Raw genomic sequence first — 22,590 nt, 5'->3', positions numbered from 1 at the left:
CACTGGCAACCACAACTAGCATAGCCTATTTAAAGGTACAGTATATCAAATGCAGCATATCTGCTAACAAACAACAAGCTACAACCTGCACAAACGATGACAAATACCGAAGGAAAAACAACCAGCAGAAGGTCATTACATCTCTGGAAACAGAAGTGGTGCATGTCATGTAAGCGTCATCATCTATAACCCCATTGTCCTCTGCACAGTTTTCATGGAACCACCGGAGACAGACTGCACATGAAGCCCAAGCCTCTGCAGACACGGGGTCCTCTAGTATGTCAATGCTGGTAGACAGCCCAAGTGTCCTGGTTGACTTGTCTTAACAGCCTTGGCCTACTGGTTAGCGCTTCAGACCAGAGGGTTGCTGGATCGAACCCCGACCAGAAGAAAGCGGCTGAAGTGCCCTTGAGCAAGGCACCTAACCCCTCACTGCTCCCCGAGCGCCGCTGTTGTTGCAGGCAGCTCACTGCATCGGGATTAGTGTGTGCTTCACCTCACTGTGTGTTCACTGTGTGCTGAGTGTGTTTCACTAATTCACGGATTGGGATAAATGCAGAGACCATATTTCCCTCACGGAATAAAAGAGTATTTATGCATACACATACATTTGTTGTAGACTTTTACTTTTCTCCCTTATTCTTAACCTCTTTCTCTTTGATGAAAGCAAAATGGTTGACACTGGTCAAATGTTCATGAGCGCAGATGTTCATGCCCCCAGAGTGTAGCACTGTAGCTGCCTCATGAACATGCCCCCAGAGTGTAGCACTGTAGCTGCCCCATGAACATGCCCCCAGAGTGTAAAAAAAGAAAAATTGACAGAATTCTCCTTTAACACCTGCAACCTTGAAAACAGCCTTGCCCCATTAACATGCCCCCAGAGTGTAGCACTGTAGCTGCCCCATTAACATGCCCCCAGAGTGTAGCACTGTAGCTGCCCCATGAACATGCCCCCAGAGTGTAAAAAAAAAAAAAATTGGCAGAAATCTCCTTTAACACCTGCGACCTTGAAAACAGCCTTGTTAGCTTTGCAGCTAAAATCCACACTGGGCCTGAATCCTTTCCCCGTGTGGTGTCGGAGGTGATGCTCTCAATTAGCCTATTTCACAAGATGGGGCCGCTGTGTAAATCAACTTCCTGTGGAAGCGCACTGTCCCATAGACAGCAAAAGAAAAGTCCACAGGAAAGACAGAAACAGGAAAGACAGAAACAGGAAGACGTTTTACCCTGCCAATTAAGGTATCATTAACATCAATGAGGCCGGACACCTGGACACTGTGAAATTGGTCTATTGAAGATTTATCCTGTATGAATACGCTGGTGTTTTTTAAGGTAATCTTCACGAGTAAAACCCTTCCCACAGTGAGAGCAGAGATATGTTCTCTCCTCTAGGTGAATACGCTGGTGCGATTGGAGGTTATCCTTCCGAGTGAAGCTCTTGCCGCACTGAGCACAGTGATAGGGCCGTTCTCCTGTGTGAATGCGCCGGTGCCGTTTCAGATCCCACTCGCTGAGGAAGTTTCTCGGACAGTAAGTGCAGTGGTGCGAGCGTCCGGTGTGAACGCGCTGGTGTGCGTGGAGCGTCGCTGCGTGAAGGAAGGTCTTGCCACACTGAGGGCAGGAGAGAGGGCGCTTTCGTTTGTGAACATGAGGAGGTCGTCGGAGAGGAGACTGGGAGGGGAAGGTCTGGCCACGCACAGAACAGGAGGAAGGTTTGGACCTGTCCATCTCAGGAGTCGGGGTCTCGGAGATGGAGGGGAACGCTGCAATAGCTGACGATGACAGAGATGATCCATTTCCTGTTTCACAAAAAATATATATACTGTATACATATATATATATATATATATAAAACAATGACACGGACGGCCGGACACGTATTGCACACACAAATCTTACATTTGCACTTTTCACATGATGCAAACACACAATGGAACCAATGTGAAAGGCATGAATCAGAGTTCATTTAAGCTGAGTGTGTGTATGGGCTTTCGTGCCTGTGTGTGTGTGTGTGTGTGTGTGTGTGTGTGTGTGTGTGTGTGTGTGTGTGTGTGTGTGTGTGTGTGTGTGCGTTCGTTCGTGCCTGTGTGTGAGTGTGTGTATGTGCGGTCGTGCCTGTGTGAGTGTGTGTGTATGAGATGTCTTACTGTTTTTGGGTTCTTCTCCATCTCTGAGGTTCTCGTCGTCCTTCCCTTGTTGTTCTTGTGTTCTACAGCAGTCCACCAGCACTACGGACACGCCCCTTAACTGGGCCAGAGACGCAGGGTCTGGAGAAGACTGGTCCGACTCAGAACTAAAGACCGGAGCCACTGTTGACATTTCCTCGTCTCCCTAAAACTCACAGAGATATCAAAATTACAATTTTACGTCTTGTGTTTCTGCTATCTGAGAGTTTACGGTTTTATTTTCATTGGCAGGTTTGATGTGGGTTTAGACATTAATTATCAATCACAAGGTGGCTTAACACATTTAGTTCATCTTCTGTTAAAATGGCGAGATGCTGTGCTCCCACATTCTGGCTGCCTACATGTTTTAACTCCATCTCACTAGAGCTCCTTACAAAACAAAAGTGCTGTAGATCCCTGTTCCAAACTCCGTACCTGTATAATTTCAGTTTTAATGTCTGCAGCTGAGGAGAAGGTCAGTTCTGATTTGGGATCAACTGCCTCCGCTGCAGCAGAGAAGGTCAGTTCTGATTTGGGATCAACTGCCTCCACTGCAGAAACTCAAAAGAATACACACATACATAATTACATTCACTCATTTAAGTGCATGCTTAGCCCGATCGATATGGGCTTTTAAAGACCAATACTGATTTCGATACTTGAGGATTTCAAAAACCAATACATGATAAATCGTCAAATAATATTTATTCAACACAATGTTTCTAGGCCAAGTATACTTGCGTATACAAGGAATTTGGTCTCTGCATTTATCTCATCCGTGAATTAGTGAACACACAGAGCACACAGGGAAATAGTAAAAATGTCAACGTTGGCTTTTTACACACTGTTAAACAGCATTAAACAGTGTGATACTTTGTGTAATTGTTGCAGAACGCCACTGTGCCGTGAGCGGTGCGTGTCTGCTCCGTAACTGCTGTATTGTGTTTTTTATGTGACCATTCAAATCAGAAAGGTCTCTGATGTAGAGCTGCTGTGGACAGTCTCTTTTGGCTGGAAACACTTCCAACACGCTTGCCTGTCGCATAAAAAAAAGGTGCCGTTGCCATTTCTAGCTGGCACACGTTTGTAGCGCAGCAATGGAAAGCTAATACTGGGAATTTAGATGAAGGATCAGTATGTGGCTTTCCTTCAGCAAATAGCAAATATCAGCCGATAACAATGGCACATATTAAAGGCTACTAATTAATCACATTTTTCATATGCCGCTGACTTTAGACTTTTAAATTGTGGATATCACAAATTGCACACTTTAACTCAATGAGATCTATCACAGCATGGAGTTTACCACTCCAACTAGCGTTTGGGTGGTGAATTTCAGAGGTACGCACAAACACGAGACGCACAACTTAATAAAATACTCCCAATAGCATAGGCCACTTGTAGCTGTTCACTCCCCTTACCAGAATGATGGCTCTCTTCATATCCACCAGCATCAGCAGAATATTCTTCTTTAACACCAGACACTAGAGCCTCCACAATTCTCTGACCCGCAGATGAGACCAGCGGACTCTGGGCGTCAGGTGAGACCAGTGGTTCTGACCAGACCAGTGACTCCTGAGCTGGTGTCAGCTGGTCGGCTGGTGTGTGTGTGTATGTGTGAGTATACCAGTGATTCATCTGCTGTTGTTGATGCAGATCCTTTAGTTCATTCTTCAGGAACGCCACAGTCTGCATGAAATTGCATGAAATTAAGTGGTAAATACAACCTCCAAATCTGACAGCTAATGTAATGTAATCTATAATACATTACTCACCATGAGTAGTGTGTGTGTGTGTGTGTGTGTGTGTGTGTGTGTGTGTGTGTGTGTGAGAGAGGGTGTGTAAGTGAGTGAGAGTGTGAGAGTGTCCTCACCAAACAACTGAAAGAAAACATGAGCCAAAGCACACCCATGTCAATAAATACACACACACCTGAGGTGTGTTCAAATTCCCAAACACAGGCGAATGATTGCAAACAGTCTAAGGAGGTAGTTCTCTGCGAACATATAGTGGAGCTGAACTGGAGCTGTGTTACCGTTACCATGGAATGTTTGTAAACACCAAATCGTTAAAGTTTAACTGTTCAGAGACAACATGTTCACCACAAATATTTGCCACTGTTTGCCAAATTTCAACACACCTCTGGTGGGCCTGTGAGAACACGCACACATAGGGTTGGCCCCTCAGAGTGAGTTGTGTTTTCCTTGGATACAGACACAGTCACACACACACGTCTTTTCCTATGTTACAGTCACACACACCTGATTGGCCTCTGAGAGAGCGTTGTCTTTTGCCTTCAGCTGTTTCTTTAGTGCACTGATCTCCAACCACAGCTGTTTGTTTGACTCCGCCTGCTCCATTAGGCTCCGCCCAGTCTCCACTTCCTTCTCCTCCAGGCGGCAGATCAACATGCAGAGCTCCCGGTTCCTAACTACCTCATGCTAATGGAGCCAAAGAAATCCAACAAATTTACACACACACATCAAACAGAAGAACTAATTTACACACACATCAAATAGAAGAACTAATTTACATACACATCAAACAGAAGAACTAATTTACACACACATCAAACAGAAGAACTAATTTACACACACATCAAACAGAAGAACTAATTTACACACACATCAAACAAAAGAACTAAAAGAAAATGGTATGTGGTGATGCTACCAGAATACATTTATCTGCCCAACAGACAAATTTAATGACCATAGACAATATCTGACTGGTGTTGCTATAGCATTGTGTGTGTATTGTCTATGGAGAGTGGCCTTACATTAGAGCCCGATCAATAAATCGGTGTGCCGATATTATCGGACGATATTAGCTAGTTGCTGATCTATCAGTAGCTGCATTCATAATGGCCGATAATTATTTTTAAATTAAGTTATTAACATTGTGGTACCAGTTGTATCAGTAACACAGTTTGAGAACCACTGCTCTAACTGGGCAGTAGTTGCAGCATGGTTCAAGCCGCGTCTGTGTCGCGGTTATGATGAGGTAGTGTGGCAGCTGTAACCTGTTAACATGGACGCCGAAATGATGTGCAAAATCAACACGAGAACGAAACCGCTCCGCACACACAATGCAGGCAATGTGTTCCATCAATGTACTCATATGATAGTATGAACATTATCTAACACAGTGGTTCTCAAACTGTGGTACGGGTACCACTAGTGGTACACGGACTCTCTGTAATGGTACTCCGGGAGACTCCCAAGATGTGCTTTCAGGAAGACAAAATAATCACTTACATTTATATCAAATTACAGGTGCTGGTCATATAATTAGAACATCATCAAAAAGTTGATTTATGTCAGTAATTCCATTCAAAAAGTGAAACTTGTATATTATATTCATTCATTACACACATACTGATATATATTTGATGATTATAACTGACAACTAACGAAAATTCCAAGTTCAGTATCTCAGAAAATTAGAATATTACTTAAGACCAATACAAAAAAAAGGTTTTTTTAGAAATGTTGGCCAACTGAAAAGTATGAACATGAAAAGTATGAGCATGTACAGCACTCAATACTTAGTTGGGGCTCCTTTTGCCTGAATTACCGCAGCAATGCGGCATGGCATGGAGTCAATCAGTCTATGGCACTGCTCAGGTGTTATGAGAGCCCAGGTTGCTCTGATAGTGGTCTTCAGCTCTTCTGCATTGTTGGGTCTGGCGTATCGCATCTTCCTCTTTACAATACCCCATTGATTTTCTATGAGGTTAAGGTCAGGCGAGTTTGCTGGCCAATTAAGAACAGGGTGGTCCTTAAACCAGGTAGTGGTAGCTTTGGCACTGTGTGCCGGTGGCAAGTCCTGTTGGAAAATGAAATCTGCATCTCCATAAAGTTGGTCAGCAGCAGGAAGCATGAAGTGCTCTAAAACTTCCTGGTAGACGGCTGCGTTGACCCTGGACCTCAGAAAACACAGTGGACTGATACCAGCAGATGACATGGCACCCCAAACCATCACCATTTCCCCTGGGGATCAATAAAGTATCTATCTATCTATCACTGACTGTGGAAACTTTACACTGGACTTCAAGCAACATGGATTCTGAGCCTCTCCTCTCTTCCTCCTGGGACCTTGATTTCCAAAGGAAATGAAAAATTTACTTTCATCAGAGAACATAACTTTGGACCACTCAGCAGCAGTCCAGTCCTTTTTGCCTTTAGCCCAGGCGAGGCGCTTCTGACGCTGTCTCTTGTTCAAGAGTGGCTTGACACAAGGAATGCGACAGCTGAAACCCATGTCTTGCATACGTCTGTGCGTAGTGGTTCTTGAAGCACTGACTCCAGCTGCAGTCCACTCTTTGTGAATCTCCCCCACATTTTTGAATGGGTTTTGTTTCACAATCCTCTCCAGGGTGTGATTATCCCTATTGCTTGTACACTTTTTCCTATCACATCTTTTCCTTCCCTTCACCTCTCTATTAATGTGCTTGGGCACAGAGCCCTGTGAACAGCCAACCTCTTTAACAATGACCTTTGTCTTGCCCTCCTTGTGCAAGGTGTCAATGGTCGTCTTTTGGACAACTGTCAAGTCAGCAGTCTTCCCTATGATTGTGTAGCTTACAGAACTAGACTAATTTAAAGGCCTTTTCGGGTGTTTTGAGTTAATTTGCTGATTAGAGTGTGCCACCATGTCTCTTCAATATTGAACCTTTTCACAATATTCTAATTTTCTGAGATACTGAATTTGGGGTTTTCATTAGTTGTCAGTTATAATCATCAAAGTTAAAAGAAATTAACACTTTAAATATATCAGTCTGTGTGGAATGAATGTATACATTATACAAGTTTCACTTTTTTAACGGAATTACTGAAATAAATAAACTTTTTCATGATATTTTAATTATATGACCAGCACCTGTATATTACATTACATTAGGCTGACGCATTTTTAACCAAAGCGACTAACATGGTAACAGTTTAAGCTTTTTAAAGCAATTCTCTCAACAATTGGACAATTTTAAAAAGGTAGAGTACAATAAGAATAAGTGTATCAGTGAGTGCAGTTTTTAAACAGTCGGGTGTCAGTTAGTCAGGTGCTAGGATCAGCAAGACTAGTAAGTAGTGCTACGAGAGGAGATTTTCTCTGAAGAGCTGGATCTCTGGAACCACGCAATTACTGAACTTAAAATTAAATTTGTTTTTGTCTATCTTGAAAAAATAACAAAACCCAAAACAGTATATAGGCCTACAGTATAAAGTTAAAATTTGTAATTAAATTGCCCTACGCTACTGTATTATAATGGCGGTCATAATGGTGGTACTTGAAGAGCCAATAGTTTTCTGAGTATGGCATATCATGGTGTTCATCACAGATAAGAACAAAAACCTGATGCTATTATTCATAATAATTATTTTATTGGATGAGCCATTCATTAGGATACCAGATAGTAAGGCCTATTTAAACACAAAATCCCACCTTGTGAGTGCATTTTTACATTGTGTTTGTCAAAAATGAATATTTTATAGTTATAGTTTATCGTTTTTTGAAATCCTCAATAGGGATGCGCCAATCGATCGACCGCAGATTATTATCAGCCGATATTCACTCAAAATAGTTTGGTCGGTTAGTCCAGTTAGGGGCTGGAATATGTAAAACATTTTAAATAATGAAGTGCACCAGTGTGAAAGCACCCTTAATCTTTACAACTGGTGCATTGGCATGTTTAATTGTTGGCTTTACATTTTTTTTTTAAAAAGTTAGTGTAGATCCCTGCACTGTCTTTCAATAGCCATATTGATTGGTGATTGGTAATCGGTATCAGCAGATAGGCCTACTGATGTCAGTGATCGGTAATTGGCCCCCAAAACCAGTGGTGGAATGTAACACTTCGTTACTGTACTTAAGTAAATTTTCCACGTACTTTACTTAAGTAGAATTTATAGTGCATACTTTTGACTTTTACTTCGTTACATTTTACAGCAATTATCTGTACTTTTACTCGACACCTGTACATTTCTACAACACCATCGTTCCTTTTTACAATACATTTTATGATCAGTTTTTTTTTCTCTCTGACAAACACGTTTGTTTTACCAGGTGGTGGGGTTGCTACCTTCTGGAACGCTACGTGCCCAGCTTCTAAATCTTTGAAACATAAGCTTCTAGTCTAGACCAGGTAAAGCGTGAGCTTGTAGCCATCTGCATTCGGTAGGCTATATTTACCAGACCCATGGCTACACTAGACATGCAACTGTGTTCTGTGCCTTTCTCTGTCTGTTATATGCAGCGTTAGGGCCTCCTCTCCAATGAGATTGCTATCCGCAGATCAGCAAAGTTACAGGCTGCCTGTGCTTCTGTCACACGTCTGATCATAAAGACACCTTTCTCAGCAACTTTTCTGTTCAATCAGCAGAATTGGTGTTACATGGCAACTGGCTCCCATGTTAACTGGCTGCGTTGATGACGTTTCATGATTGATGACGAGTCTTTGCCAGATGTGGCCGCTTGCAGATTTGTCACTTTCTGATATAGGCCTACTAGACGCACACAAATATGCATGACATGTTTCAAAGTCAAAATTGTATGTAGTACTACATGCACTGGACCATGAATATGCACACTGCAATGGGCAGGAGAAGTCTATAACGTGTCCATATTTTACACAAAATTTGCGCACAGGGAGAGTCAAAACTCTTAGGCTTATAGGCTATTAACGTTAATGTTACTGACATGTAAACATGGGTTTGATGTTTTTTTGATACTTTATTTCCTAATTCTCGCGTTGGGTGCTTCTCCTGTGGTGCAACAGGTTAATGCCTATGCATTGCTTTTTTACGCAGTCAACATAGGTTCAGTCCTCCCCATCACACGTTTTTTTTTATTATTATTTATTTATTTTTAGACCAGTAACGCTTCCTCAATTTAGGCTACAGATACTAGGTGGCCACAGAGAGCATGACCAGCAGTCAGTGAAATGTTTGAAAACTTAACCATGGTACTTTGAAGACCTACTGGCTTGGGCAACTGCTGTAGCAAGACAACACCATCAGCCGTGTTAACTTGCTACAATCATTACCTGACTTCTTCTAATTGTATAGAGTAAGTCAAGTAAATTTCACTATGACTTATCAGCTGGTTCGTGGCGCAAGTACGTAGATGGTTATCATGTAAAAGGTTTCATTTAGGAAGCAGGTTCGATACCCACGTGGAGTTATTATTATGCTGTTTAGGTATTTATTTTTTTGGTGGCATATTTATGGTCCAGTGGATGTAGCGTACTAGAGACCATTTTGACATTTAAATATGTTATGCATAGTTGTATTTGTTCGTCTCCAGTTTCCACCAGAAAGTGACAAATCTGCAAGCGGCCACATCTGTCGAAGAAAGGTCACCAACGCAGCCAGTTAACATGGGTGCCAGTTGCCATGTAACATCGGCATTACGATCCACCTGACGTTTCCCTTGTCTACCCTGTTAAACTTCAGGCTCTCGTGTTTTGCAAGATATTTTACTCACCAGATCACCCTAGTAGATAACCAGAATTACAGTCTCTAGAATTGTAGGTCAGAATGTAAACTAGGCCACAGATGGTAAGCACAATTGCATTAGCTTACACTATCTAGTCGAGTATAACCTAAAACTAGCTTAATTAAAATGCCACAGCCCATACTGATTTTTCTTTTAGAATATAGATATTAAGAGAATAAATCATTATGCAAATACTTTTATTTTTAATACTTAAAGTAGGCCTACATTTAAAAGCAGGTACTTTTTACTTTTAGACTACTTAAGTAGGGTTGTCATTGTGGTACTTTTACTTTTACTAAAGTAAATATTTCTCTGTGTATTTGTACTTTTACTTAAGTACTGAGTTTCAGTACTTCCTCCACCACTGCCCAAAACACTGATCGGAGCATCCCTAATCCTCAAATATCAAAATCTGCATCAGTCTTTAAAATCCCATAACGGTCTACCTTATAATTATCGCCAGTGGTACTTGCAGCTATTTTGCTATGTTATAGACAGAAGAGAAAAGAGAGAATACTCTTACAAAAGCTTTACTGTGTGTGTGTGTGTGTGTGTGTCCTACCTGTAATACTTCTGTGATGAATTTGGTAGCCTTCTCCAGGTCGATACATGCTTTCCTGTGACTCATCATTTCAATATGCTGAGTCATTTCATCTGTCTACAACACAAAAATGCATTGTCACTTAAATTTGTGGGTCATTCCGTGTCAAATCAGACAAAATCCAGGAAAATGGTTGCAGCACCGACTCCCGATTTCCCTTAAAGTTTGTCTACACAATGTTTAGGTTCCATAACTAAAATCTGTCAAATATTTTTGTTCAATTCTATTGTTTTAATAGCCTAGTCTTTTTGCCATGGATTGTTTACACTCTTTAAAAGGCCTTATCTTGGAGGCCATGATTGGACAGTCATCTTAAAAAGTATTGTTCCCAGGCTGACCAAACTTTGTAGAATGGAAGACAAACATGTTCTCAGTATGATTCAATCATTAAAAGTTTGTACCACAGTCTCATTGGTTTTATAGAAGTCCCTAGTTTCAGAAAAAAACACAAAACTCCTTTATTGTGACAATGAGTATTTTCTCTAGAAATATAATCCTTTGTTAATCTTGTCCCAATGTGAAGTCTCCAAAACAAAAAGGCCATGACAATAAGGATCAAACAACACAAGGGGTGTTTATATTTTTGTGTCATTTTCATGCATGCACTGAAATGGTATGTGGGGTAGTAGGACCATAAACATCTATGTGGAAATAGTTTAGTATATGAACATTTATTGTGAGATTCAGTCACCAACGGAATTTGCGATCTACCCTGCAGTCTCAGCAAAACAGCCTTGCGGACCTTTGGCAAAAGATGTAAGTCTGTCTCTCCGTCAGACACAGTAGGCACAGTAACATCAAAGACTCCCACTCACCTTTGAGTTAACTTCGACCCGGTGCCTCGCGCTTTCTATGTGTTGAGGCGACCTCAAACCCTCGCTACGTGAGATAAAGCTGGTGTGCGTAGGCCTACCGTCTGCCCCTTTCTGCATTCTACAAATATTTTACAAATACTATCTTTACATAAGACCACAATTCCTTTAAATATCATCAGTCAAGCTACCATGTCTCGTGAACAGTTCGTCAAAGTTGTATAACCTGGACAACAACACACAACACTCCCCTGCTTACGACCTTAATGTTAGCTGACATAAAAAAATAACTCCGTGGTTTCACAAACTTTGTCATTGATCTCCGCTCCAAATACTGTGTAAAGCATAGAGATGTAACACTTGAAGTGAGGCTTGAGTCAGAAAATTGATTGTCTTCTTCTTGTTCTTCTTCTTCCTGTTTTTATGGCGGATGGCAAACAACGTTTGGTGCATTATCGCCACCTTCTGAAATGGAGTGTGGGTCTGAGTGATTTATTCCCAAGTTATTCCCCTACTGCGTCTGCCTACTGCTATAATCTCTTTATTAAATCAGTTATCCTAAGAAAATAAAAGAAACACCTAAAACAAAACATATATGTCCAGAGTTCCTTTGCAAGACAAGGTATAGCCAATATCCAAAGATCCTTGATTACTAGCTCCGCTTTAACCCTCTTTGCTATATCTCTTCATGCTTCATGCATGTAGGCTACTTCTACACCACCCCACTCTTCTTTGAATGTTGTGAAACCCGGTCTGACCATTATCCACAAGACTTCTCCTTTGTCTTTTCTTAATGGTCTTAACTTCAGCTGTACTGTATTTTATATATAAATCAATACAATTCTGCTTTGTTGCTTTATAGCATATCTGCCAACTCATCTCCTTTATGAGCAGGAACCCATACAAAACACTTCAGATTTCTGCGGTTTACTTGACTTGTCAATTGTCTGGACTAAGATTGTATATTCTGGATGCTTATCAAAGCTGAGGATGAATCTGAGGCAATAGCTATACATCTTGGCCTATTTCTCTCAACCCAAGAAAGTGCCCTTATGATCTAATGCCATTCATGTCTTCTGCCATATCCACTAGACTGTGTGTGTGTGTGTGTGTGTGTGTGTGTATCCAAATGCTATAAATATGATTGTCTTGGCTATGCACGCATTCATAAACAAGGGTTACACATTTTATTGTAAAAATTCATGATCAAATACATTCATGTTCATGTTCTGTTGTTAGAGGTATGGAAACACACAACTCTGAGTCAAAAAGGCAGCCACAGATAGATGCCATCTGTAGGTTCCTTTCTGGATAATGTCAAGCCTGGCCCGAAGAATCTTGACGTCTGGTTTTGACAGTAAGAAAGACGGTAAGATCAACACATTACAAAGTCAGAACAACACATCAGAAAGCTTGCATATGCTTGCTTTTATTATTACCTTCAAAATGTTTCCACAATAATATCTAGTATCTTATCGGTGACCATTTCCTTTATCCCTTCACACATGCATACTGTAAAAGCCTTTTTCCCAGACCCCTTGCCTCAATCAAAAATCTATTAACGGACTGCAGGCTGTTCAGAATTCAGCAGTCAGGCTTCTCAGTGTTGATGAAAATCTTGCAAGGATACAATGGGCAAAAAGACCTGACCTTTGACCTGCTGAGATGGAGAGGGAGAGAGAAAGAAAGATGGAGATAGTGTGAGAGATGTGGAGGTAGACAGAGGGAGAGAGGAAAGAAGAGAGAGAAATATTGAGAGGAGACAGTGGGGGGTGAGGAAAGGAGAGATGGAGGAAGAATGAAAAAGGGAGAGAGAGAAAGATGGAGAGAGAGACAGATGGAGAGAGAGAGACCAGGTACCAGAGGAGAAACAGGCATTCACAGAATGGCATAATTATGGCTTAGTCTCTCTAGTGGTGGGTACGCAGTATGGTTCCCTCTAGTGGTGATTATGCAGTATGGCCCTGTGGTTTGGAAGCCTCACATGATCTTGGTGTTGACACCAGACATAGGGGACTCGAGTCACATGACTTGACTCGAGTCAGACTCGAGTCACATTTTTTAAGACTTGAGACTTGCTTGATCAACATGTATAAAAGACTCGACTTGACTTTGACTTGCTATTCATGACTTGAGACTTGACTTAGACTTGAGATAAATGACTTGAAATGACTTGACTTTTTAATTGTTTTCATAGATATTAAGGAGTTAACTTTACGATTTTAGAAAATCTGCTTAGGTGCTGTTGCATGCCTCACGCGAGTGAACCTGTCATTGTACCAAGCGACGCCACAGACCAACAGCAAGTGCCAGATCAAATGAGACAGACTGAGGTAGGCTAACTTGCAAATATAGAAGGATCTACGTTTATACCAAAACATAATAATGTTTGGCTTCACAGATGATGTATCTGACAAGTCAAAGGAGAAATGAACAGCAGTCTGCAAGTATGCGAAATAGCGACATAACCACCACCACGTTGATTTTCATCCTAAGTTAACCTAGTCGTGTTAGAAACCTAACGTCAAATTTGAGGCATGTTAAGAGTTGGCTTTAAATCTATTATGCTTTTTAGTTAAAGCCATATTAGGTTAAATGTGTGAAATGGCAAAGTGAAACATTTTCTTGTCTAAGTTTAATCTTGATATATAGCGAAAATGTTGCCAATGTAACCTAAGCGCCTCTCTTTCTCCCTCCCTCTTAAACACGTCCCTGTTCCATAGGTTACAACCTAGTAGTAGGCTAACAACAGTAAGTAGGCCTAGCTAACTGCCAGCAATCAGCATAGAAAAGTAGCTTATTTCACATGTTAGGCTTATGTATAATATGATAGCATTAATGGTCCTAAACCCTCCTAAAACCCATTGTGCAGTCGCGCTTGTCAAAGTTTGTTAGTGACGTCGGCGGCAGCGTTTGATTGATTGATTAGTCACTTTTTCACTTTTTCAACTTTGACTGTCACAAAAAATGACTTGGACTTGCTTGAGACTTGAAGATTAAGACTTGAGACTTGCTTGTGACTTGCACATGTGTGACTTACTCCCACCTCTGTGACACACACACACACACACACACACACACTGAAAACCCTGTTTTTATCTCTCTATCTCTCACACACGCGCACACACACTGTGCTGATGCAGCCTGGGGAGTTGCACTTTGACCACAGATCTCATACACAAATCACAGTCTCAGCAGCAGAACGGTGAGTGTGTGTGTGTGAGTACACGTGTGTTTAATGTTTCTATTCTCTGTTTGACTTTCAGTGCAGATGAGATGTTCGTGTGAGCACTTGAGTGTGTGTGTGTGTGTGTGTGTAATTGGATCCTCAGTTACTGCTGTTACTGCTACCTCTCAGAGCAGGAGCGCCCCTCTCTACCTTCAAAAAACTCCTGAAGACCCAGCTCTTCAGAAAGTATCTCCTCTCGTAGCTCTACTTACTAATTCTAGCACTTACCAACTGACACTTGACTGTATGGAAGTAGCACTCACTGCTGAACTAACTTGTCCTTATTGCTCTCTACCTTGATTGTTTCTCTTGTTGGGAATCGCTTTAGGTTAAAAAGTGTCAAATGTAATGTAATGTTATATTATGTAATGTAATCCTGTTGAGAGTGCACATAGTGGGGACACACACACACACACACACACACACACACACAGAGAGAGAGAGAGCTACCACTGGGCTCTATAGCACAGTGACCCAGGAGGAAAAGTCTGGAATTGTGATTGACAGCCAGTTGCATTATGGGAGTGGTCCGGTTCACCATCTCTGACAAAGCCACTGAAACCACACTCTACTCAGCTCTCAACCTTCTCATTCAGGGATCGGAGGTTAGCTACAGACAAAGGTCATCTACAGACTAAGATCATCTACAGACTAAGGTCAGCTACAGACTAAGGTTATCTACAGACTAAGGCTGCTGTAGGCTGTATTAAATGGTGGGGGGGAGGGAGGCTAGGCCATGTATTGTTATTGCCGTTTTTAGAAGATCATTCTGCCCAATGTTGTTTAATTCACAAGCAAAAACCTTTGTTTTATGAACTCGTTTGGGCACGTGGTAGAGCGCTCACTGCCCCCCTCACTAAACCCACCTGCTCACTAGTATGGTGGCGATGGGACTGAAGCAATCCAACTTAAAAACAAAACAATACGAGAATATGCAAAGCTTGATTTGACCTCCTGCCCTCTGGAAGGATATAATGTACCTGCAGGATTTTATGTGTGTATATGTATGTTGTTGAAGTGTGTGTTTTGTGTGTGTGCACTGTGCAAATCATAAAAGATGTCTTTGACACCATCAGCCCTTTACTACATCACAGCTGGATTAATGTAACTCACTCTATCTGGGACTCCCTCAAGCACTGATTGTAAATCTAGGCTCAATACACAGCTCTTCTCCCTGGCTTTCCCTGCCCTTTTATGATGGTTATATTTGTATTCATGTATGTATTGTCCTTTTAGTGCACTATGTACGGCACTTTGGTCAGTGTAAATTGTATTTTAAATGTGCTTATAAATAAATTGTACTTACTTACTTACTTACTATAGGTGCAGAATGGACCTACAGGATTACTTCCAGAGGATCGGCTTCAGCGGTCCGTTTGAGAAGCCGGACCTGGCCACTCTGCAGCTGGTGCACCGTCTGCACGTGCTGAGCATCCCCTTTGAGAACCTGAGCCTGCACAGCGGCCAGCAGAACAGCATGGAGCTGCCACTGGTCTTCAACAAGCTGGTGCGTCAGCGGCGTGGGGGCTGGTGCTGCGAGAGCAACCTGCTCTTCTCCTGGGCGCTGGGGCAGATGGGATACGCACACACCATGCTGGGCGCCCGCGTCCACCAACCACAGCAGCAGGACTTCAGCGCCCGCGAGGGACACCTCATCAACAGGGTGGACGTGGCTGGACGCTCCTACATCACTGACGTCAGCTTCGGAGTCTCCTGTCAGATTTGGGAGCCCCTAGAGCTGACGTCGGGGAAGGAGCAGCCCCAGGCAGCCGGAATGTTCCGCCTAAAGGAGGACCACGCCACATGGGTCCTGGAGAAAACGTCTCGCACACCGCTGGTCCCCAACGAGGCCTTCGCCACATCCAGCCTGGTGGACCGCAGCCGGACCAGGGTCATCTACTGCTTCACCCTGGAGCCCCGACGGCCCGAGGACTTCCACGCCGCCGCCCAATTCTACCAGACCGCCCCTGACTCACTCTTCACCAACAAATCAATCTGCTCCCTGCAGACACCCACCGGCTTCAGGGCTCTGATTGGCTGGGTTTACAGTGAGGTCACGTTTGGGTACCAGGAAGAGTTTGACCTGATGGAAATGCGTAACATCACGGACGCCGAAGTCCAGGACGTCCTGAGGGAGAAGTTTGGCATGCCGCCAGTCCACAACCTCAAACTGAAGAGTGAGAAAGTATGCTATTCCCTCTAACATCTCCCACGGTAACAGGAGAATGACATCTACGCTCAGGACAGACGGGTTCACATTATGGGTTTATCTCATTAATCTGTCTCATGAATAAATACACCATGAACTGTCATCTACTCGCTCAGATATTAGCTATGGATTTGTAACTGGGATTTGGCACAATAAGAGCCAGTGTATGAATAGTACAGCAACACAAGACAAGATTCAAGATTTCTTTTATTACAGCTCATTATAGGTTTATAATAGAGTAAAATTCGTTGTTTTTTTTCTCCTCAAAAAATAAATAAATGAAAGGGGGGTGTGTGTGTGTGTGTGTGTGTAGGAAAAAAAAAAGTGCCTTGTTGTCTGTGAGTTCAGCAATCTAATTGCTTGGTGAAAGAAACTACTTTGGAGTCTGGTGGTACAAGCTTTCAAGCTTCTATATCGTTTCCCAGATGGTAATAGCTCAAATAGTTCATGGTTGGGATGACTAGGATCATTCAAGATTGTTTTGCCTTCCTAATGCATCTTCCCTCAAATAACTCCAGTATGGAGGGTAGGTCACAGCCGCATATGGTCTGTGCTGTACGCACAACTCTCTGAAGTGCTTTTCTATTGTATTGAGAGCAGTTCCCATACCATGCAGTTATGGTCCCAGTCAAGATGCTCTTAATGGTGCCTCTGTAAAAAGACCTTAGGATCTTGGGTCGCATACCAAACTTTCTCAATCGTCTGAGGTGGTACAGACGTTGTTGGCCTTTTTTTACAGTGTTCTGAGTGTGACTGTCCCAGGTGAGGTCTTCTGAGATGGTAACGCCCAGGAACTTAAAGTCTCTCACCCTCTCCACTGTCTCACTATTGATGTTAATGGCTTCAAACTGTTGTTCTTTCCGCCTGAAGTTAACTATCAATTCCTTCGTCTAGGACACAAGCTATTGGTTACCTGAATGCTATGAAGAACATTCATCTGCAATATCAGTCTGAAATTAAATATATAACTATCAATGTCATTTAAATATATAATCTAAAAACAATCTAAATATGAAAAGTTAAGATCCGGTATCTTGAGATTTTTCCTATGGGAAAATAACATGGGGATTTTGAATTGTCGCACCTGTTAAACTCTCACGGGGATGAAGAAATTGGAAATGCAGACGTTCAAAAACGAGATAACGATGGTGATGTCTCTCCACACATAGTATATGTTAATCAAATAATTTTGCTTTAAAAGCCACTCTCTTCCTGGTCTGAAATATCGATTTGTGGGCAAAAACATACAGGAGCCTGATGAGTACATGATGAGCCCTCACTGGAACTGGCTAGTTCACCACAGAATCAATGAATGGGTCAGCATCATTTCAATATGTGATAGGATCTAGGAAAAAGATCACATGGTGAAATAAAAAATCCTTGATTTCTGCTCCGTTTCAACCCTCTGTGTGATGGATCACATATGTGGTCAACACTTCATACAACCACCTGTGGTCTTCCATCCTGAGTCTCAGGACAGGCTGAGATCAGAAATTCACATCTAATGTTAACACAGTTCTGCGTCTGTGTCACCTCTGCCACTGGTATAGCAGGCAATATCAGCAAAGACTCTAATCTTAATATCAGGCTGGGGATTTGTACTGATCCCTTTTGGACAGTATTTTTAGATTAGATGGGGCTAGGGGAGATCGACTAGGGGTGCTGGTAGCGTAGTGGCGTAGGAACTGGGTGAGTTATGCCTGTTGTGCCCTTGAGCAAGACTCCGAGTTGCTCAGGGGAGGCCTGCCATTGTAGTAATTGTAAGTTGCTTTGGATGAAAAAATCAGCCAAATGAATAAGTATATAACTAAGCTAATGCACTAAAGTTATTTTCCCCAGTAGAAGCCTGCGGAGTACCATATTCCTCACACAGGTGGAGTACCATATTCCCCACACAGGTGGAGTACAATATTTCTCACACAGGTGGAGTACCATATTTCTCACACAGGTGGAGTACTATATTCCTCACACAGGTGGAGTACAATATTCCCCCTGCAGGGGGTGGAGAGCAGCAGAAAATGGAAATAATCTGATAAAATGCCTCAAATGGAAGTTAAGTGTCAAGTGTTAAGTTGAGTGTGTATAGATGAGTGTGTGCATCTGAGTGTGTGTAGATGAGTGTGTGCATCTGAGTGTGTGCATCTGAGTGTGTGTAGATGAGTGTGTGTAGTTGAGTGTGTGTAGATGAGTGTGTGCATCTGAGTGTGTGTAGTTGAGTGTGTGTAGAGGAGTGTGTGCATCTGAGTGTGTGCATTTGAGTGTGTGTAGATGAGTGTGTGCATCTGAGTGTGTGCTGTAACTTGTAACACTGCTTAGCGTTTACATCACTCCCTGACAGGGGCCTGAGGTGAATAAAGAGGGGAAGCATGTCCAAACATCAGGGTTTTATTATAGGGATCTTAAAGCTGGTTCTACATACTGAAAATAACCATTCACCATAAAACACACACACACACACGCCTGTGCAGGCCTCAAGCTTGCACTCACTCTCACACACACACACACACACCTGTACAGGCCTCAAGCTTACACACACACTCACACCGAAAAAAAAAACGCCTGTGCAGGCCTCGCACTCGCACTCGCACACCTAAGCCGATGCAGGCTTAAAGGGCCCAGCCCAGCAGCTCCTCCCCTAGGGACATTTCTTCTGACAGCAGTGCAACTGGTTTCCATAGAGATGTTTCCTGTGTGCAAACAGTTCATATAGCCCCTAGAGTCCGCTACATCTCTTCCGTCTCTCTGGGCAGTAATCCCGCCCATCTGTGCTGCTGATTGGTGGGATTCTCCTGTCAGAGTGGAAACTCTGCTGCTATTGGATGTGAGGCCGCGGTTTCAGGATGAGTTTCCCAGTCTGGAGGGCAGGCAGCATGGAAGAGAACAGAGCAGATGTGCAGTTAAGCTTCAGACAAACAACCTCAGAGACCGTCAACTCACGGAAGACATCTTGCTCTTTTCGCATGCACATGAACACATGTACACGCACACACACACACACCTATAAGGACAGATGTAAAAAAAGTACTTACGTCATCACAGGACATGTTGTATTCAGCTAGCACTGTCCGGCAGCGAGCTGCGATTCTGAGGAACATGTTAAGATAAAACACACCTTGTGCAGAAAGGTGACAGACACAATAACATTTTTCCAGAGCTCAGACTAGAGTCACGATTTTGATGACTTCAGACTCAACGTGAAAAGTGAATTGGGGACAGCATTTAATAAGCATCATGTAAATACACTAATTTTACCTACCATCAGTGATGGACAGAACTCATAATAGTCCTCAATTGTACAGCAGTCAACAAAGTAGCAGTAGCCTAGGCCTATGCATGGCCCCTTTAAGTGAACCTGACGTCAGTGAGTTGCGAGTGAGTGGCCAGTGCATGAATCGTTTTCATGTCTATGGAGTAAACAAACGCTCAACGCAGATAAACGGCTAGAAGCTGGGAAAAAAAGTTATAGCGACCAAATCAGAGTTTGTGAGGGAAACTGCAACTCCTCGGTCTGTATCTTGTGTCCATCTACTCTATTGCGCACAACCAGTTGCAGCAGAAATGAAAGGGGTTAGCCCCGAAGGTTTTAGTAACTTATAATGGCGATCTGATAAACTGAAACAGGAATGGTTAGTATATTTCTCGGTAATAATACAAACCCAAGCGAACAAAATGCAAATAGAACACTAAAATACAACTAAGAACTACTAATCTACTTGTGAGCTCCGTTCTGCTTAGGTTAAACGGAGGATCATTCACAAGATGATTCTGGGCTGCACAGATTCAACGCAAACCCACAGATCTTGTTAGAATGGTGAAACGCGCCCCAGCTATGGCGCAACTGGCTGGGGCACCTGCACCGTACGCCGGCGACCCGGGTTCGATTCCCGCCCCGTGGTCCTTTCCGGATCCCACCCCGACTCTCTCTCCCACTCACTTCCTGTCGTTCTCCACTGTCCTATCTGATTAAAGGCATAAAAACCCCAAAAATATACTTAAAAAAAAAGAATGGTGAAACGCAGACCCACAGATCTTGTTAGAATGGTGAAATGCATCCAAACCGCTGACATTATTTTGAGGAAGTAGTGAAGCCAAACAAGCTAAAGCAGCTCAGTGTAGCCAGACGGGCCTTAGAAATCTTTGTAGTATGCTGTGGGCTTTTTTCAGGTTTTCAGGTAGCCTATCCTACGTCTAGAAAATAAGTACTGAACAAATTGCAGACTACATGCTATGACAAACATTACCAGTACTCACTGAACATTAAGTAGATATTTTGCAAGTTACTTGTGACTTGCCAAACAGTGACTTTGTCCCACCTCTGCATCTCTCTCTCACTCACTCGCTCACTCACTCACTCGCTCCTCAGCCAGAGTGAAGGATACATGGAGGGCGCGACGACACGTTTGTGAATCCCAGCGAAGAAGAGGCCAATGAGTGTGATGCAGCTGATGGTGAAGAATGGGTGGTTCCACAGTGACGAGAAGAACGACACCTGCATGAAACACACACACACACACACACACACACATTTAACAGGGCATAGAAATCTAAACACATACACAAATACTTTCCATTAGATTCACAACCCAGAGATATTATTTCAAACACAGCTTGTGTGCTGAAACATGGGCGCAACACAGTCTTGGAAATAGCTAATCTCTGGCCTTACACAGATCCCCAAGGTCAGAGGTCAAATGGCCTGTGTGTATCTCACCTTCTGTGTGTCGGGGTCAATGAGCCAGTTCCAGGCACCCGTGGCCGTGCAGACCGACACCACGATCAGAATCACTGCAGACATACGGAGAGAGAGAGAGAGAGAGAGAGAGAGAGATCATAATCCCAACACTGGTCCACACACATTACAAAACCTAACATCATACACACATTAAGGTACTTACAACCAGTCTATGCTTACAACACACAACATACTACTGAAACTGCAAGCAAAAACAGCAGTAAGCACACCACCCACCAACCTCCCTTTCATATGCCATACAACATCTGTTACTCAGAAAGAGAGTAAAGACTGCTATACATGATACATAATAATATGGCCATTTAATCATTGGAAGCAATTAAATAAAGAGTATAACATTGCTAGCAGTGTGAAAGGTGTGTTTACGTGACAAACTTAGCTGAACTTACTTCTCCAGCGGCCCGTAGCGGGCTGAAGGCAGGAAACGTACTCCGTTAGCCTCCTCTCGAAGGCCTTCAGGTCTGCGGCAAAGGAAACAACACACGCACACATCAGTGTCATACACAGTCCAGAGCCTGGCTCCTATGCCTATCATAGCATAATGCTCCTACGCTATTGCAACGCAACTCACGCTGGCTCTACAGCTAGCATAACCAGCTAATGTTAACGTTATTTGTTACAGAAAAAACACTCACAGAAGGGCCCGGTATCCTATGTTACGCGACTTGACAGTGACCTTGGAATGTCAACAAGTACCTTTATCATTTTTAAATAAAGAAAGTCGGTGTCTCCCGAGGACCGCCAAATTAACTCATCCACAACAACAAGGCATGCGCTAACCATAGGTGCTAATGTTACTGGTATAGGTCGCTTGGCTGGTTAGCTGCAATGTTAGCGATTCAAATAACGTAATACTGTTACAAGAACCCTATTCACTCTCAAGAGGATAGGGATGAAAATCACTATTCAAGAATGTTACATATGTTATACATCTCTGGATGTAAACAATTTTACCTTCAGCCTGTTCCAGGGAATTCATTGCTTCCACTGTGAGTTCCTCCGTGTGTCCTCCGGTCCTCAGACGCACATGCACCCTCAACGCGGATTGGCCAAATTTAGGAAGAGCGCCGTTGATTGGCTGATCCGTTTGGACACGTTCAAATGGACTACTTCCGTTTTAAATGCCCTTACTACTGTGTCAATCGGTACTTTGTAGCAGCTGTTATGATCTATACTTGTGTAGGCCTACCCTACTGTACAGTCTCCGTAACAAGTCAACTACCAGCCTACATAGCAAAAGTTACGAATCAGTAGATGTGTGACGAATGAATTTTGCTACCTTTGATCAGGTCCTTATTACTCCCACATTCTACATGAGTGAATTATGTAT

The 22,590-nt window shown here is 42.8% G+C and overlaps 3 protein-coding genes across 9 annotated transcripts; 1 reads left to right on the top strand and 2 right to left on the bottom strand.

Annotated features, from left to right (window-relative positions):
• Window positions 1–479: 479 nt before the first annotated feature.
• Window positions 480–11,501, bottom strand: LOC125286968 (zinc finger protein 629-like). Of its 3 annotated transcripts, none has more exons than XM_048232331.1 (8): window positions 11,378–11,501; window positions 11,073–11,190; window positions 10,219–10,314; window positions 4,427–4,606; window positions 3,587–3,854; window positions 2,601–2,725; window positions 2,148–2,331; window positions 480–1,799 (listed from the first exon to the last, which is right to left on the bottom strand). In XM_048232331.1, exons 1-8 carry the CDS (start codon window positions 11,383–11,385, stop codon window positions 1,300–1,302), a joined length of 1,479 nt encoding a protein of 492 aa, XP_048088288.1. In that variant the 5' UTR covers window positions 11,386–11,501; the 3' UTR covers window positions 480–1,299. The 3 variants fall into 3 exon arrangements, with proteins under 3 accessions (XP_048088288.1, XP_048088290.1, XP_048088289.1); XM_048232333.1 differs by having other exon boundaries at window positions 2,601–2,716; XM_048232332.1 differs by having other exon boundaries at window positions 11,073–11,479.
• A 1,726-nt stretch (window positions 11,502–13,227) lies between these two features.
• On the top strand, window positions 13,228–16,610 carry LOC125286345 (arylamine N-acetyltransferase, pineal gland isozyme NAT-3-like). 5 transcript variants are annotated; one of them, XM_048231364.1, is made up of 3 exons: window positions 13,228–13,402; window positions 14,336–14,480; window positions 15,622–16,610. In XM_048231364.1, the coding sequence occupies exons 2-3, from the start codon at window positions 14,341–14,343 to the stop codon at window positions 16,499–16,501; spliced, it is 1,020 nt and encodes a 339-aa protein (XP_048087321.1). In that variant the 5' UTR covers window positions 13,228–13,402; window positions 14,336–14,340; the 3' UTR covers window positions 16,502–16,610. The 5 variants fall into 5 exon arrangements, with proteins under 5 accessions (XP_048087321.1, XP_048087324.1, XP_048087322.1 ...); XM_048231368.1 differs by lacking the exon at window positions 13,228–13,402 and adding an exon at window positions 14,253–14,274 and having other exon boundaries at window positions 14,402–14,480; XM_048231367.1 differs by lacking the exon at window positions 14,336–14,480.
• A 2,266-nt stretch (window positions 16,611–18,876) lies between these two features.
• On the bottom strand, window positions 18,877–22,312 carry cnep1r1 (CTD nuclear envelope phosphatase 1 regulatory subunit 1). Its single transcript, XM_048231540.1, has 6 exons — window positions 22,215–22,312; window positions 21,650–21,721; window positions 21,219–21,292; window positions 20,887–20,996; window positions 19,537–19,591; window positions 18,877–19,361 (listed from the first exon to the last, which is right to left on the bottom strand). The coding sequence occupies exons 1-6, from the start codon at window positions 22,237–22,239 to the stop codon at window positions 19,320–19,322; spliced, it is 378 nt and encodes a 125-aa protein (XP_048087497.1). The 5' UTR covers window positions 22,240–22,312; the 3' UTR covers window positions 18,877–19,319.
• Window positions 22,313–22,590: the final 278 nt, after the last annotated feature.

The sequence above is a fragment of the Alosa alosa genome, chromosome 21 (genome assembly GCF_017589495.1).
Source record: "Alosa alosa isolate M-15738 ecotype Scorff River chromosome 21, AALO_Geno_1.1, whole genome shotgun sequence".
Taxonomy (NCBI): domain Eukaryota; kingdom Metazoa; phylum Chordata; class Actinopteri; order Clupeiformes; family Clupeidae; genus Alosa; species Alosa alosa.
This window is presented reverse-complemented; position numbering and strand designations above follow the sequence as displayed.

What these genes read in the sequence shown, in the direction of transcription:
- cnep1r1 (XM_048231540.1), bottom strand. Translation starts at nt 22,239, where the DNA reads ATGAATTCCCTGGAACAGGCTGAAG. An exon ending in TTCCCTGGAACAGGCTGAAG is followed by an intron (nt 21,722 to 22,214) that starts GTAAAATTGTTT and finishes CCTTTGCCGCAG; the next exon opens with ACCTGAAGGCCTTCGAGAGG. An exon ending in CGTGTCGTCGCGCCCTCCAT is followed by an intron (nt 19,592 to 20,886) that starts GTATCCTTCACT and finishes CATGTTCCTCAG; the next exon opens with AATCGCAGCTCGCTGCCGGA.
- LOC125286968 (XM_048232331.1), bottom strand. An exon ending in TCATCACAGAAGTATTACAG is followed by an intron (nt 4,607 to 10,218) that starts GTAGGACACACA and finishes TGGCTCCATTAG; the next exon opens with CATGAGGTAGTTAGGAACCG. An exon ending in TGAAGAGAGCCATCATTCTG is followed by an intron (nt 2,726 to 3,586) that starts GTAAGGGGAGTG and finishes TATTCTTTTGAG; the next exon opens with TTTCTGCAGTGGAGGCAGTT.
- LOC125286345 (XM_048231364.1), top strand. Translation starts at nt 14,341, where the DNA reads ATGAGATGTTCGTGTGAGCACTTGAGTGTGTGTGTGTGTGTGTGTGTA. An exon ending in CCTGAAGACCCAGCTCTTCA is followed by an intron (nt 14,481 to 15,621) that starts GAAAGTATCTCC and finishes TACTTACTATAG; the next exon opens with GTGCAGAATGGACCTACAGG.